General features: G+C 40.2%; 1 protein-coding gene across 1 annotated transcript; it reads left to right on the forward strand.

Annotated features, from left to right (window-relative positions):
* The first annotated feature begins 235 nt into the window (after nucleotides 1-235).
* On the forward strand, nucleotides 236-15,770 carry LOC115006043 (dematin-like). Its single transcript, XM_029428072.1, has 13 exons — nucleotides 236-390; nucleotides 9,085-9,130; nucleotides 9,730-9,810; nucleotides 10,938-11,081; nucleotides 11,643-11,687; nucleotides 12,093-12,213; nucleotides 12,633-12,677; nucleotides 12,748-12,882; nucleotides 12,972-13,069; nucleotides 13,169-13,274; nucleotides 14,843-14,898; nucleotides 15,346-15,391; nucleotides 15,603-15,770. The coding sequence occupies exons 1-13, from the start codon at nucleotides 236-238 to the stop codon at nucleotides 15,716-15,718; spliced, it is 1,194 nt and encodes a 397-aa protein (XP_029283932.1). The 3' UTR covers nucleotides 15,719-15,770.
* The last annotated feature ends 2,290 nt before the right edge of the window (nucleotides 15,771-18,060 follow it).

The raw sequence follows: 18,060 nt of genomic DNA on the forward strand, positions 1-18,060 counted from the left end.
TAGTATAAATAATCATAATGATAAAAACAAAAGTGATATTAATAATAAATATAAATAATAGTTACAATATTTACAATAATAATAATAATAATTAACATCATAATGATAATAAAATAATAATAATAATAATGATTATTTACATAATACTAATAACAATAATAACAACCATGATAATAATAATATGAACCCCACCATCTGCAGGAGGATGCTGGATCATGTTTCTTGCAGACATTATATGGGCTGCCCCCCCCCCCCCTCACATCAGGGTGGACCGGCCCGCTGGAGCAACAGGAAACAGCCCCCCCTCCTCCACCCTTCCTCCTCCTCCCGTCCGTCTTCTCTTGCAGGAGAGGAGCGTCACGAGCCTCCCTGTGTTCATCCTGTCCGCAGGTAAGAACCGCTTTTCTCCACATTCGCTGAAAGAATATTTAAAAGCAGCAGATCTCGTGTGTTTCCGGGTGTGAGGGGGGGCGTGCAGGCTGTGTTTCTATCGTGTTGCTGCAGACGCACTTGCCCCCCCTCCATCCTCCCCAGCTGAAGGCCACAGCTTCATCTCTACACCATAACAAACATGTCGGGTTGTAATGTTCCAGGTGTTTTCAGACTTCAGCTTGAAGATGCTTCTTTATAATAAACATAATAAACATCTGGAACACGTGAGTCTGCAGAGCACTTTGTCATGTTGCTCTCTGCAGCTCATATTCACTATTACATATATGTTAATATATATATATATGTTCCTTATTATCCCCAGAAGACGTGTGTGATTACAATATAAATGTATAATATAAAGTGTCTGTTAATGACATTAATGCTCATTTCACTCTCAGAGCTCATGTTGACAAGTTTAAATGTCTCCTTTTGTCCTAAACTCAAATATATATACTTTAAACACGAGAACATATTCACATCTGAGGAAACATACTGCGTAAAGAAATGTTTCAATGCAGCCTAATAAATCTTTAAAGCCTTCTTGCTTTAAAGTCGACTCATCGTTGAGCGACGCGACGACCACATGAGGACAAAACACTTCAAATAAAATGCAAAACAGACGTCATACTTTCCTATAAAAATAAATATAATATTAAGATTTATTTTGTTATTATGTTCAACTATAAATACTTATTTACTGCTTTCAAACATTAGTTATAAATTAAATAGATTTAGTTTAAGATCTAAAGTGAAGTCCAGTAATAATCTTATTAAACTTGTTATTAATAATATGATTTAATAATAAGATTTATGAAGCGCTCAAAGAGCTTTACAACAAAAAGTTATTATTTACATTTAAATTAAAACAGTAGATAATAAATAGAATGGTAAAGAACATAATACAAATGAATTAATTTTTTATATTGTGGTTTATCTCGTCACATATTTCATGTCAATGTGAATTTAGTTTTGCTTTTCTTTATTAACTTTAACTTTAGTCAAACAAATAAAACGAAACTGTAAAAAACCTATCAGTCAAATTAATCTTTAACTTTATTTATTGTTTAGTTTGTGTTAATGTGACAAAGTAAGAATGTAAAGAAATTATTATATAATGGATTATTTACACGATATTATCATTTTATTTTTTAAACATCACTCTGATCGGCAATAATGTGTCTGAGCACGACTCGTTTATTTAGCATATATATGATATATATATATTAAAATATTATATATTAAAATATATATATATCATATATATATAATATATAATATTTTTATATATATATGATATATATATATTAAAATATTATATATTAAAATATATATATATCATATATATATAATATATAATATTTTAATATATATATGATATATATGTATCATATATATATTAAAATATTATATATTAAAATATTATATATTAAAATATATATATATCATATATATATAATATATAATATTTTAATATATATATCATATATATATATCATATATATATTAAAATATTATATATTAAAATATATATATATCATATATATATATAATATATAATATTTTAATATATATATGATACATATATATCATATTTTAATATATGATATATATGTATATATAATATTTAATATTTTAATATATATGTATATATAATATTTATCTGAGGCGCAGACAGAAAACATCCTTTGTGTTAAAAAGCCTCCGACATGTTTTGCACCTGATTGTATGAGTTTAAATGATGTGTGTGTGTGTGTGCGTGTGTGTGTGTGTGTGCGTGTGTGTGCGTGTGTGTGTGTGAGTGGACTAATGGGACACACACACACGCTGATCCTTGATGAGTGTGTGGCAGGTAGAAGCTCTCAGAGATCACAAGCTCTCGGCCGGCTGTCGCTCAGACTCTCAGACTCCACGCGGAACCTTTTATTTTGTATCTTCATTTTATTTTGTTTGTTTTAATTTAATTTGTTTTAATTTTAATTGTTTAATATATATATATATACATACATATATATTTATATATATATGTATGTATATATATATATGTATATATATACATACATATGTATATATACATATATATATATATATATATATATATATAAATATATATGTATATATATACATATATATATATATATATATATATATATATACATAAATATATATACATACATATATATATAAATATATATGTATGTATATATGTTGTAGTGTGAGGATAAAACGTTACATACTTTATCCATCAACATATATGTATATATTATATATGATTACATATTATTATATATTATTACATATTATTACATGTGATAATCACAACGGTGCGGTAAAGTGACTGTAATACCGCCCCCACTGCTCCGATTCTACGGCCAATCTCTCGCTCTATCGTCCCCTCACTCGCGAACAAGACCCCGAGGTACTTGAACTCCTTCACTTGGGGTAATGGCTCATTCCCTACCTGGAGCAGGCAATCCACCAGTTTCCTGCTGAGAGCCATGGCCTCAGATTTTGAGGTGCTGATCCTCATCCCAACCGCTGCACACTCAGCTGCGAACCGATCCAGTGACTGTTGAAGGTCCCAGACCGATGATGCCATAAGGACCACATCATCTGCAAAGAGCAGCGATGAGATCCTCAGGTCACAGAACTGCAACCCCTCTCCTCCACGACTACGCCTCGATATCCTATCCATGAAAATCACCAACAGGATTGGTGATAAAGCGGAGCCCTGGCGGAGGCCAACATTCACTGGGAACGTGTCCGACTTACTGTCGAGTATCCGGACACAACTCTCGCTTTGGGCGTACAGGGATTGGATGGCCCTCAGAAGTGGACCCCTCACCCCATACTCCCGCAGCACCTCCCACAGTATTACCCGGTGGATCCGGTTATACGCCTTCTCCAGATCCACAAAACACATGTAGACCGGATGGGCGTACTCCCAGGCCCCCTCCAGGATCCTTGCGAGAGTGAAGAGTTGGTCCGTTGTTCCACGACCAGGACGGAATCCGCATTGTTCCTCTTCAATCAGAGGTTCGACTACCGGCCGAACCCTCCTTTCCAGTACCTTGGAGTAGACTTTACCAGGGAGGCTGAGAAGTGTGATACCCCTGTAGTTGGCACACACTCTCTGGTCCCCCTTTTTAAATAGGGGAACCACCACCCCGGTCTGCCAACCCCTAGGCACTGTCCCAGACTTCCACGCAATGTTGACGAGGCGTGTCAACCAAGACAGTCCCTAGAGACAGTCCCTCAACACCCAAAGCCTTCAGCATTTCTGGACGGATCTCATCAACCCCTGCGGCTTTGCCACTGTGGAGTTGTTTGACTACCTCAGTGACTTCCATCAGGGAAATTGACGATGATCCCCCATCAGCTTCCAGCTCTGCCTCAACCATAGAGGGCGTGTTAGTCGGATTCAGGAGTTCCTCAAAGTGCTCCTTCCAGCGGCCGATAACCTTCTCAGTTGAAGTCAGCAGGGTCCCACCCTTGCTGTACACAGCTTGGATGGTGCTCCTGAGGTGCCGGATGGTATTCCAGAAGCACCTTGATGCCGACCGAAAGTCCTTCTCCATAGCTTCTCCGAACTTCTCCCACACCCGCTGCTTTGCCTCTGACACGGCAGAGGCTGCCGCCCTTCTAGTCCTTCAGTACCCTGCAACTGTTTCCGGAGTCCTCCCGGATAACATAACCCGGAAGGACTCCTTCTTCAGTCGGACGGCTTCCCTGACCACCGGGGTCCACCACGGTGTTCGAGGGTTACCGCCCCTTGAGGCACCTAAGACCTTGAGACCACAGCTCATCACCGCAGCTTCAGCAATAGAGGTTTTGAACATCGCCCACTCAGGTTCAATGCACCCAACCTCCACAGGGATGTCTGAAAAGCTCCGCCGGAGGTGTGAGTTGAAGATCCCCAGGACAGGGGCTTCCTCCAGACGTTCCCAGTTCACCCGCACTACCCGTTTGGGTTTACCAGGTCTGTCCAGAGTCTTCCCCCACCCCTTGATCCAACTCACCACCAGATGGTGATCAGTCGACAGCTCCGCCCCTCTCTTCACCCGAGTGTCCAAAACATGCGGCCTCAGATCAGATGATACGATTACAAAATCGATCATTGACCTTTGGCCTAGGGTGCTCTGGTACCACGTGCACTTATGAGCATCCTTATGTTCGAACATGGTGTTTGTTATGGCCATTTCATGACTAGCACAGAAGTCCAACAACAAACGACCGTTCGGGTTTAGATTAGGGAGGCCCTTCCTCCCAATCACGCCTTTCCAGGTGTCTTCATCGTTTCCCACGTGTGCGTTGAAGTACCCCAGCAAGACTGCGGAGTCCCCTACTGGAGCCCCCTGCAGGGCTCCATTCAGGGTCTCCAAGAAGGCCGAATCCTCCGAACTGCGGTTTGGGGTATAGGCACAAACAACAGTCAGAGTTTTCCCCCCCATAACCCGAAGGCGTAGGGAGGCGACCCTCTCATCTCCAACGTAGCGGCGCCGGAGGCTAGTGAGTATCCCCACCCCGGCCCAACGCCTCACACCTTGGGCAACTCCGGAGAAGAATAGAGTCCAACCCCTATCCAGGAGTACGGTTCCAGAGCCAAGACTGTGCGTAGAGGTAAGCCCCACCAGATCCAACTGGTAGCGCTCCACCTCCCGCACTAGTTCCGGCTCTTTCCCCCACAGAGAGGTGACGTTCCACGTCCCCAGAGCCACCCTCAGCTGCCCGGGTCTGGTCCGTCGAGGTCCCTGACCATCACTGTCACCCGTGTGACAGCGCACCCGACCCCAGCGGTTTTTCCCATGAGTGGTGGGCCCACAGGATGGATGGATGGGAGGCACCACGTAGCTTCTTCGGGCTGTGCCTGACCGGGCTCCGTGGCAAACCTGGCGACCAGGCGCTCGCTGTCGGGCACTCCCTCTGGGCCTGGCTCCAGACGGGGGCCCCGGGCTTCCTCCGGGCAGGGTCTCTCCTTTCCTTTCCCTTTTTTTCATGAAGTCGTTTTGAACCATTCTTAGTCTGGCCCCTCGCCTGAGACCAATTTGCCTTGGGAGACCCTACCAGGAGCACTAGGCTCCAGACAACACAGCTCTCAGGTTCATAGGGACACACAAACCTCTCCACCACGATAAGGTAATGGTTCCCAGGTGATGGTTACATATTATTATATATTATTACATATGATTACATATTATATATTATTACATATTATTATATATTATTACATATTATTATATATTATTACATATTATTATATATGATTACATATTATTATATATTATTACATATTATTACATATTATTATATATCATTACATATTATTATATATCATTACATATTATTACGTATTATTATATATGATTACATATTATTATATATTATTACATATTATTACATATTATTATATATGATTACATATTATTACATATTATTATATATTATTACATATTATTATATATGATTACATATTATTATATATTATTACATATTATTATATATTATTACATATTATATATTATTAATTATTATTATATATTATTACATATTATTATATATTATTACTTATTATTATATATTATTAATTATTATTATTTTAACATCAACATTCACAGGCAGATACACTTCTGTAACTTTTATCATCTTTCTGCTTCCATCCTCAGTTTTAAAAAAAATTATTTGTGTTTTTTATTTTATTTATATATTTAATTATTTGTTTTAAATTGTTTTGTTTTATCTTCACCAACTTTCCGTGTGAGGAGCATGCAGCCCGTTAGCTTAGCTTAGCATTAAGACTGGAGTCTGGAACAGGTGAGAGAAGAGAACAGCTGTCGTCTCTGTGAGAAGGAAACATAACAAATCTTTGAAGTTTCTCTTCAATCTGTCGTCTTCAGAGGATCTGGAGACATAAATACACTGTGTGTTACAAATGGGCTACATCTACCTGCACACTAAAAATGTTCTATTATTCTGAATAAGACAATATTTAGAATGTTCCATCTTCATTGTTGGCCATCGCCATCTTGGTTTTATGGAGCCAGAAATGAACAAGTATCAACCGAACGCTGAATTAACTTTGATGAAGTGAAAACACAAAGTGTGAGAGAGATCACAAGTACAGGTAGCCCCGCCTTAAAGAGACGCTGCTTTATCCTCTATTTTAAATGTTTCCAGAAGTTACTAACGAAACATCATGTTGAAGACTTGAAACTACAGATTGAGACATAAACTCATCAGGAAAATGTTTCTGAGGAAATAAATTAAGAGAGAAAGAGAAACATGTTACAGAGGAGTCTCCTCCTGCTGGATGTTACAGAGGAGTCTCCTCCTGCTGGATGTTACAGAGGAGTCTCCTGCTGCTGGATGTTACAGAGGAGTCTCCTCCTGCTGGATGTTACAGAGGAGTCTCCTGCTGCTGGATGTTACAGAGGAGTCTCCTGCTGCTGGATGTTACAGAGGAGTCTCCTCCTGCTGGATGTTACAGAGGAGTCTCCTGCTGCTGGATGTTACAGAGGAGTCTCCTGCTGGATGTTACAGAGGAGTCTCCTGCTGCTGGATGTTACAGAGGAGTCTCCTGCTGGATGTTACAGAGGAGTCTCCTGCTGCTGGATGTTACAGAGGAGTCTCCTGCTGGATGTTACAGAGGAGTCTCCTCCTGCTGGATGTTACAGAGGAGTCTCCTCCTGCTGGATGTTACAGAGGAGTCTCCTGCTGCTGGATGTTACAGAGGAGTCTCCTGCTGGATGTTACAGAGGAGTCTCCTCCTGCTGGATGTTACAGAGGAGTCTCCTCCTGCTGGATGTTACAGAGGAGTCTCCTCCTGCTGGATGTTACAGAGGAGTCTCCTCCTGCTGGATGTTACAGAGGAGTCTCCTCCTGCTGGATGTTACAGAGGAGTCTCCTGCTGCTGGATGTTACAGAGGAGTCTCCTCCTGCTGGATGTTACAGAGGAGTCTCCTGCTGCTGGATGTTACAGAGGAGTCTCCTGCTGCTGGATGTTACAGAGGAGTCTCCTCCTGCTGGATGTTACAGAGGAGTCTCCTCCTGCTGGATGTTACAGAGGAGTCTCCTGCTGCTGGATGTTACAGAGGAGTCTCCTCCTGCTGGATGTTACAGAGGAGTCTCCTGCTGCTGGATGTTACAGAGGAGTCTCCTGCTGCTGGATGTTACAGAGGAGTCTCCTGCTGGATGTTACAGAGGAGTCTCCTCCTGCTGGATGTTACAGAGGAGTCTCCTCCTGCTGGATGTTACAGAGGAGTCTCCTCCTGCTGGATGTTACCGAGGAGTCTCCTGCTGGATGTTACAGAGGAGTCTCCTCCTGCTGGATGTTACAGAGGAGTCTCCTCCTGCTGGATGTTACAGAGGAGTCTCCTCCTGCTGGATGTTACAGAGGAGTCTCCTGCTGGATGTTACAGAGGAGTCTCCTCCTGCTGGATGTTACAGAGGAGTCTCCTGCTGGATGTTACAGAGGAGTCTCCTGCTGGATGTTACAGAGGAGTCTCCTCCTGCTGGATGTTACAGAGGAGTCTCCTGCTGGATGTTACAGAGGAGTCTCCTGCTGGATGTTACAGAGGAGTCTCCTGCTGCTGGATGTTACAGAGGAGTCTCCTGCTGGATGTTACAGAGGAGTCTCCTCCTGCTGGATGTTACAGAGGAGTCTCCTGCTGCTGGATGTTACAGAGGAGTCTCCTCCTGCTGGATGTTACAGAGGAGTCTCCTCCTGCTGGATGTTACAGAGGAGTCTCCTCCTGCTGGATGTTACAGAGGAGTCTCCTGCTGCTGGATGTTACAGAGGAGTCTCCTCCTGCTGGATGTTACAGAGGAGTCTCCTCCTGCTGGATGTTACAGAGGAGTCTCCTGCTGGATGTTACAGAGGAGTCTCCTCCTGCTGGATGTTACAGAGGAGTCTCCTGCTGGATGTTACAGAGGAGTCTCCTCCTGCTGGATGTTACAGAGGAGTCTCCTCCTCCTGGATGTTACAGAGGAGTCTCCTGCTGGATGTTACAGAGGAGTCTCCTGCTGGATGTTACAGAGGAGTCTCCTGCTGGATGTTACAGAGGAGTCTCCTCCTGCTGGATGTTACAGAGGAGTCTCCTGCTGGATGTTACAGAGGAGAAGATTCCAGATATAAATTAGACGAGTTGATTTGAAGTGTTTGTGTTGAATAGAAACGTGAAGTTTCATATCATCAGAACATCGAGATTAAACTTGTGATTTTCAGTCAGTTTCAGGCACAAACTGGAATGTTTTGTGCTCTTGAACGCATCACTGACGACATCAGATGGTAACAAAAAGAAAAGGGAGGCTGTGTGTCTGCGGCTTCTCTGCAGGGAGGAGTTACACAGCGGGGCGTCGGCCCGGCTGCACCAGCTGATAAACAGCCGGGAGGAGGAAGAGGAAGGGAGGAGGAGGAGGGAGGCATATGAAAGAGAAGCACGAGAAGGGGGGGCACAGGAAGTGTGGCTGAATGTTGTCCCCAACATGAGCACTTGTTCCTTGTGTGTCTGTCTGAGCAGTTTGTGAGGTGACCTCATCTCCTAAATGTCTGCTCTGCAGCAACATTACATTTCATGACTTTTTCCTTCAGACTTGAGACGAAGACGAGTGATGAAGATCTGACGGGTAATAACTGCTGACTCTTTGCTTCTGTTCCAGCTGGTTAGAACAACAGGACGAAGGTTTCTCTCCCGTCATGCAGAAGGTGATCAATCTTCTTAAAGCTCTTCAGGGAAATATTAATTATTTAAATAAATATTTGTTGTTCAGGATTATAACACACGAATAGTTTATTATTATTATTATCTAGTTTATTAACATGTTATTATAATCTGCTTTCAAAACAAACTGATAAGAAACATTTTATATTCAAACTATTCTTTATGATTAACACAATATTACCGTTTACAGGAAGCATGTTAGTAATTAATAACATGTGTTTGTATAACTCAACTAAAGGTGACATAATAATACATTAAAAACTCAATTAATTAATTAAATATAACATTTGGTTTATAATTAAATATGTACAGCAATAGAAAAATCAATCATTCTTCATTGTTTACATTTATTTGTTTTTATTAATGTATTCATTATAATGGCAGGTTTAGTCCTCCATACTCAAAGTATTTATTAACTTTATAGCACGTTTGTTTATTTACATAAAGTATGTTAGAATATCTCTTTTATAAAAAAGAACAAACATCAAGTTTTATTTCTTCGGTACAAAGGTTTTAATGTCATATTTCACAAAGTACCGATAGGAACGTGATTGACCTGCTAAATGTCTGTGATGTGTCGCAGGTGGAGGGACAGGGAACCCCCGTCAACCTGCCTTGTTACAGGGGCGCCAGCACCCCGGGGTCTCCCGCCACCGGCATCACGGTGAACACAAACCTGCTCCGACACATTATTACTGACGGTAGCAGACATCACATGCTCGCTAAGGCTCCTTTTATAATAATAATAATAATAATAATAACGTGGAACATCTTTCTTTTAATCCCTGCATAATGCAGCGCTCCCCCCCTACTATTTAATAAAAACAAATTCTAACCTATAGAAGAGGGTTAGGGCCACATGTGTAAAATGTATTTGAGTTCTGAGATTAAACTCGGAATTTAAATACATTTAAAAAACTTAATAAATCTGAGTTTAAAATAATTTATTTTAAAAACGTATTAAAAAAATAAATAAAAATCACATGTGTCCCCAATCCTCCGTACATATCAGATAACTATTTCTATTATACTTTCACATTTTTCTTTTTTTAATTGTACGTTGAACTTTTTCCCCACTATGTATCGTTCTGTTTTCATTGTGCACAAAATATGTCACTTAATATATATATAAGTATATAATCATATATATATATATAATATAAAGAATATAAATATAAATTATAATATTTAGATATAAAATTATATAAATATAAATAGAGATTATATATATATATTATATCTTAGAAGAAGGAGAGAAAGAGATAGAAAGATGGATATATATTATCATCGGAGAAGATTAAGAAAGTATATATATACAATAATATTTTATAAAAGATCGAATAGAGGAAGAAAAGAGAAGATGGATATTGAGATAATTATCTATATATAGTATCTACATCATAGTATAACTATAGAAATAGAATATATATTATATCCTCTTCTATATCTATTTATATATTATATTCTATTATTTATAAATATATATAAATATATTTTATATATATTCTATATTCTATATTTATATAAATATATATTTATATATATATATAGATACTTATATATATATATATATAAATATATATTTATATATATATATATTTATATAATATATATTTATATAAATATATATTTATATAAATATATATTTATATAATATATATATACAGTACATTTAGCTGACTTAATATATCATACAGTAATCAAACCAGTTGTTAAAAATCACAGTAAACAAAGTTACAAATAAAAAGTGTGTAACATCACGAACCTGCCGCGCGTGTGTGGTGCGTTCAGGCGCGCGTGAACGACCAGGTGGTGGGCTACCGAGACCTAGCAGCGCTGCCCAGAGACAAGGCCATCCTGCAGGTGGAGAGACCGGACCTGATGACCTACCAGCCGCACCTCACCTTCTCCCCCCACGACCCGCCGCCAAGAGAGGTACACACACACACTCACAACCACACACAACCACACACACACACACACACAGACACACACAACCACACACACACACACACACACACACACAACCACACACACACACACAACCACACACACACACACAACCACACACACACACACAACCAAACACACACACACACACACACAGACACACACACACAACCAAACACACACACACACACACACAGACACACACAGACAGTCGGTCGATATTATTCCTCATTATTAACAATAATACATTTCATTTAAATGACTTTTCATGACACTCACGGTCACTTTTATTAGTATAATAACAGACATTCAGGTTTTAATAAAACATAATTAACCGGCGATGTTTGAAACCACAAAGTCATTTAAATAACACCTTTAAGATTTTTCAAAGACTTTTCTCCCGCTCTGAAGATATCTTCTGCACAACATGATGTTACTGACAGTGCACGAGACAGTGTGCACACTGTCTCGTGCACTGTGTTTGATGAAGCTGCTCTCAGAGTCGTTATAAAAATGGTTTTGAGTTTGAATGTTTGTGCTCTGCAGAGATCTCTGTCTCCTCCCGCCTGCTCTCCCACCATGTCTCCTGAGGTGAGAGCTGCATGTTGCTTTTAACTTTATTAATATAGTCTGTAAATGTTCAATCGTCGACTTCGTGATGAGAAGTTCTTCCTGATGTTTCTTTACTTGCTGCGGTGCATTTACCGCACACTGAAGACGTTCAGTCAGTTTGTGGTGAACAGTGTTTCATACAGTAGATGAACTTTGAATCTTCCATTAGTAAGTGCACGTAATGCTGGTGCACTTTATTATTTATTATTATTATAGACGACATGTATGTGCACAGAAATATGAAAATGTTGTGTATTTGTAAACATATTATGCTGGAAAACTTCTATTAAAAGAATCCTATCTTCCCGACTGCATGTGAACGAGAGTGTGCGGCGTGTTGAAGAGTTCATCAGAAGTATTATATTTGTGCGTCTTTGTCTCCAGGTGAAGGCTCGCAGAGCGGAGAGCGAGACGGAGACGGAGAATGTTTCTCCTGGAGGATCAACGCTGCAGCTGCAGGCCGGACGCAAGATCAGCGGCAGCCAGCAGCATTTCCACCGACCAGGTAACACACACACACACACACACACACACACACACACACACACACACACACACACACACACATACAATGTCAAAATACTAATGTTGAAAAATGCAAAAGACTGGGGACTAACCCTTTAAATAATCCTGAACACCAAAACGTTATGACAAAGTGAGGACCTGATGACCTTTCGGGGACCGGACCCCACATTGTACGCCAGCAGTTTGATTTAGTCTCAATATTTTGACTTCAGACTTTATTTTTGACAAACTATATCCTTGAAATGCAAAATAAATATAAGATCTTCCTCCTTTTCCATAAAATGCATTAAATTAGAAAACATTTTTAATACATTTTGTCATGCGCACAAATAGAAAATGAAATGTATTATAAAATGATTAATTTTGATCCTTGGATCTGAACTCTTGATGTGTTTTCAGATAACGGAGCCAACATCTACAGGAAACCCCCCATCTACAAACAAGGTGAGTTCTTCTTCACGTTGCTTATTGTTCGTCTCGGTTTCTTCTTCTTCATGTTTCTCTGTCTCTGCAGATGTGAACAAACATGTGGAAGGCAGCGGTGTCATTCGGTCGGCCATGTTTCCTGCCGCTCAGCCTCCAGACCCCAACCTCCCCTCCAAGATAGAGACCGAGTACTGGCCCTGCCCACCCTCGCTGGCTGCCATGGGTAACACACACACACACACACACACACACACACACACACAGAAAATACACACTTGTAGCTCGAGATAACTGAAGTTTGACGTATCGTAGAGATCGAGTGGAGGAAGAAGAAGGAGCTGCAGGAGGAAGACGAGTTTGAGGATCTGACAGGCGACGCAGAGACGCTGCGGGAGCAAGAGCTGGAAAAGGTTTGTGGGTAAAATAATCTGAAACAGACAGTAATAACTAAAGTCGTTTCGTGTCTCTTGTCCAGCACTATTGACTGATGCTTTGTGTTTGTGTTCCAGATCAAGTCTAACCTGGGTCGTCTCATCCTGAAGGAGGAGAAGGAGAAAGCCGTTCATTTTCGGAGGAAGACACAGTCACTGCCCGACAGATCGCACATGCACACCAGTGAGACTCTTCTGTCTGTGAGACTCTTCTGTCTGTGACTCTTCTGTCTGTGAGACTCTTCTGTCTGTGAGACTCTTCTGTCTGTGACTCTTCTGTATGTGACTCTTCTGTCTGAGACTCTTCTGTCTGTGACTCTTCTGTCTGTGAGACTTCTGTCTGTGACTCTTCTGTCTGAGTGACTCTTCTGTCTGTGACTCTTCTGTCTGTGACACTTCTGTCTGTAAGACTCTTCTGTCTGTGACTCTTCTGTCTGTGACTCTTCTGTCTGTGTGACTCTTCTGTCTGTGAGACTCTTCTGTCTGAGACTCTTCTGTCTGTGACTCTTCTGTCTGTGAGACTCTTCTGTCTGAGACTCTTCTGTCTGTGACTCTTCTGTCTGTGTGACTCTGCTGTCCGTGACTCTTCTGTCTGTGACTCTTTTGTATGTGACTCTTCTGTCTGTGACTATTCTGTGTGACTCTTCTGTCTGTGAGACTCTTCTGTCTGAGACTCTTCTGTCTGTGACTCTTCTGTCTGTGACTATTCTGTCTGAGTGACTCTTCTGTCTGTGACTCTTCTGTCTGTGACTCTTCTGTCTGTGAATATTCTGTCTGTGACTATTCTGTCTGTGTGACTCTTCTGTCTGTGACTATTCTGTCTGATTATTGTCTGTGTGACTCTTCTGTCTGTGACTCTTCTGTCAGTGACTCTTCTGTCTGTGACTCTTCTGTCTGTGACTATTCTGTTTGTGACTCTTCTTTCTATGACTCTTCTGTCTGTGACTCTTCTGTCTGTGACTCTTCTGTCTGTGACTATTCTGTCTGTGACTATTTTGTCTGTTTGACTCTTCTGTCTGTGACCCTTCTGTCTGTGACTCTTCTGTCTGAGTGACTCTTCTGTCTGTGGCTATTCTGTCTGTGTGACTCTTCTGTCTGTGGCTCTTCTGTCTGTGACTCTTCTGTCTGTGACTATTCTGTCTGTGAGACTCTTCTGTCTGGGACTCTTCTGTCTGTGACTCTTCTGTCTGTGAGACTTCTGTCTGTGACTCTTCTGTCTGTGAGACTATTCTGTCTGTGAGACTTTTCTGTCTGAGACTCTTCTGTCTGTGACTCTTCTGTCTGTGAGACTCTTCTGTCTGTGACTATTCTGTCTGTGACTCTTCTGTCTGTGTGACTCTTCTGTCTGGGACTATTCTGTGTGACTCTTCTGTCTGTGACTCTTCTGTCTGTGACTCTTCTGTCTGTGACTATTCTGTCTGTGACTCTTCTTTCTGTGACTATTCTGTCTGTGACTCTTCTGTCTGTGAATATTCTGTCTGTGACTATTTTGTCTGTGTGACTATTTTGTCTGTGTGACTCTTCTGTCTGTGACTATTCTGTCTGACTATTTTGTCTGTGTGACTCTTCTGTCTGTGACTCTTCTTTCTGTGACTATTCTGTCTGTGACTCTTCTGTCTGTGAATATTCTGTCTGTGACTATTTTGTCTGTGTGACTATTTTGTCTGTGTGACTCTTCTGTCTGTGATTCTTCTGTCTGTGATTCTTCTGTTTGTGACTCAGGATGAATCTGATCTTGTTGTTTGTCTGCAGGTTTGTCAGCCAGTGCATCAAAGTCTCCTTCACACACCGGCCCAGGCTTAACCCGAGTAAGTGTTCCAACATTATGGAGTGTTTTTGTTTTTGAATTTTACTAAACGGTCAAATGAACATCGGTAATTTCAAAACAAAAGTCCTCGCTTTGTAAAAGACACTTTGATGCTGCAACAAGGTTTTTTGAGAGGAAGTGATGAGGAACGGGAAGAGTCGATAACTTGTAGTTAGATTAGACGGTCGGGACAATTGAGTCTTATTTTAAATCCATTAAAAGGCTGTAATACCAACCCCCTCTAAAAACCACAGAAGAAGAAGCTGCATCTTTAAAAAACGTTTCCTCTTGTCGAGAGTTTGAGGCTACAGCAGGTAAAAAGCGACGTGCAGATAATGAACCTGGTGAAGCTGCTCCAGCTGATTTAAGACTGTAATGTTTTAGGGAATTCTCTCTTTGTAACATGTATAACATCGAACGTCAGATGCTTTTCTTTGTGTATTTGCAGATGCAGTCTGCAGAGTTTGCCACAGACAGAGACAAAGTACAGCCAGGTAGGACCCCCCCCTGAAGATTTTCTGCTTTAGTTTGACAAGAAATACATGAAAAATAAAGGAAAGACCATATATGGAGCTTTGTTACTACACACAGTAACCTAGTGTTACAATCCATGTCGATATTTTAAACATTAGTAAACATTAATTATTGAGAGAGCAACATCTCTTCAAAGTGAGCAGAAGGATCTCTGACAGCTCCTGTCTGCAGTGCACACATTACATTACAGGTCATTTAGAAGACTAGGCTATCACCACCCCCACACAGACATGTGCAGACAACTATCACTGCATTGCTGTAAAACTGAAGAAAAGTTCAACACGTGAAGAATCTCAGTCTTGCAGTATTGAGGAGCGTTGGACATGTCTTCCATGCAGGGTAACAGATAATTATATGATGTGCAGGCGTCGCAGGTTTCATCTCCGTGGGTTCAGATTTGAGTTATGAAGAAGTGCGATCTAGAACATCACAGCATTACTACACAGTACTTTAAAGTGTGTTACAGTCCTGTGAGGATCTTTGTTTATTCCATGTTGTGGATCTGACTCTAACTTCCTGTCGTCGTGTCTTTGCAGCCGCTCAGGTAAGCATGTTGTTTGTGTGGCATGTGCATGGCGAGTGGCGTCAGCAGCACTTTGTTTAAACGTCTTTACTGAACAGCTGCAAGTCCGCACTAACTCCTCCTGCACGACCCTGATCCACCGAGCAAAGTGTGTGTCTGCAAAGTCTGCATCTTTACACCGTCGTCATGGGGGATTACAAAACAATGGGCACAGACATGTCAGTTTTTGTCGTTGTGTCTCTTTGTAGTCGTTTTGTGTCTTTTTGTAGTCGTTTTGTGTCTCTTTATAGTTGTTTTGTAGTCGTTTTGTCTCTTTGTAGTCGTTTTGTAGTCGTTTTGTCTTTTTGTAGTCACTTTGTGTCTTTGTAGTCGTTTTGTGTCTTTTTGTAGTTGTTTTGTGTCTCTTTGTAGTTGCTTTGTAGTCGTTTTGTGTTTCTTTGTAGTTGTTTTGTAGTCGTTTTGTGTCTCTTTGTAGTCGTTTTGTGTCTTTTTGTAGTTGTTTTGTCTTCTTGTAGTCATTTTGTGTCTTTTTGTAGTCGTTTTGTGTCTCTTTGTAGTCATTTTGTGTCTCTTTGTAGTGGTTTCGTGTCTTTGTAGTCGTTTTGTCTTTTTGTAGTCATTTTGTGTCTTTGTAGTCGTTTTGTGTCTTTTTGTAGTCGTTTTGTCTTTTTTGTAGTCATTTTGTGTCTTTGTAGTCAGTTTTGTGTCTCTCCGTGGTCATTTTGTCTTTTTGTAGTCGTTTTGTGTCTCTTTGTAGTCGTTTTGTGTCTCTTTGTAGTCGTTTTGTCTTTTTGTAGTCATTTTGTGTCTTTGTAGTCATTTTTTGTCTCTCCGTGGTCATTTTGTGTCTTTTGTAGTCGTTTTGTGTCTCTTTGTAGTCTTTTGTGTCTTTTTGTAGTCGTTTTGTGTCACTTTGTAGTCGTTTTGTGTCTCTTTGTAGTCGTTTTGTGTCTTTTTGTAGTCGTTTTGTCTTTTTGTAGTCATTTTGTGTCTTTGTAGTCGTTTTGTGTCTTTGTAGTCATTTTTTGTCTCTCCGTGGTCATTTTGTGTCTTTTTGTAGTCGTTTTGTGTTTCTTTGTAGTTGTTTTGTGTCACTTTGTAGTCGTTTTGTGTCTCTTTGTAGTCGTTTTGTGTCTTTTTGTAGTCGTTATGTCTTTTTGTAGTCGTTTTGTCTTTTTGTAGTCATTTTGTGTCTTTGTATTTGTTTTGTGTCTTTTTGTAGTCATTTTGTGTCTCTCCGTGGTCATTTTGTGTCTTTTTGTAGTCGTTTTGTGTCTCTTTGTAGTCATTTTGTGTCTTTTTGTAGTCGTTTTGTGTCTCTTTGTAGTCATTTTGTGTCTTTTTGTAGTCGTTTTGTGTCACTTTGTAGTCATTTTGCGTCTTTTTGTAGTCGTTTTGTCTTTTTGTAGTCGTTCTGTCGTCATTTTGTGTCTTTTTGTGTCTTTGTAGTCATTTTGTGTCTCTCCGTGGTCATTTTTTGTCTTTTTGTCTCTTTGTAGTCGTTTTGTCTTTTTGTAGTCATTTTGTGTCTTTGTAGTCGTTTTGTGTCTCTCCGTGGTCATTTTGTCTTTTTGTAGTCGTTTTGTGTCTCTTTGTAGTCGTTTTGTGTCTCTTTGTAGTCGTTTTGTGTCTCTTTGTAGTCGTTTTGTGTCACTTTGTAGTCGTTTTGTGTCTCTTTGTAGTCGTTTTGTGTCTTTTTGTAGTCGTTATGTCTTTTTGTAGTCGTTTTGTCTTTTTGTAGTCATTTTGTGTCTTTGTATTTGTTTTGTGTCTTTTTGTAGTCATTTTGTGTCTCTCCGTGGTCATGTTGTGTCTTTTTGTAGTCGTTTTGTGTCTCTTTGTAGTCATTTTGTGTCTTTTTGTATTCGTTTTGTGTCACTTTGTAGTCATTTTGCGTCTTTTTGTAGTCGTTTTGTCTTTTTGTAGTCATTTTGTGTTTTTGTAGTCGTTTTGTGTCTTTGTAGTCATTTTGTTTCTCTCCGTGCTCATTTTGTGTCTTTTTGTAGTCGTTTTTTGTGTCTTTGTAGTCGTTTTATGTTTGTGTAGTCATTTTGTGTCTTTGTAGTCGTTTTGTGTCTTTTTGTAGTCATTCTGTGTCTCTCTGTG

Source organism: Cottoperca gobio, unplaced genomic scaffold, assembly GCF_900634415.1.
Source record: "Cottoperca gobio unplaced genomic scaffold, fCotGob3.1 fCotGob3_446arrow_ctg1, whole genome shotgun sequence".
Classification (NCBI taxonomy): domain Eukaryota; kingdom Metazoa; phylum Chordata; class Actinopteri; order Perciformes; family Bovichtidae; genus Cottoperca; species Cottoperca gobio.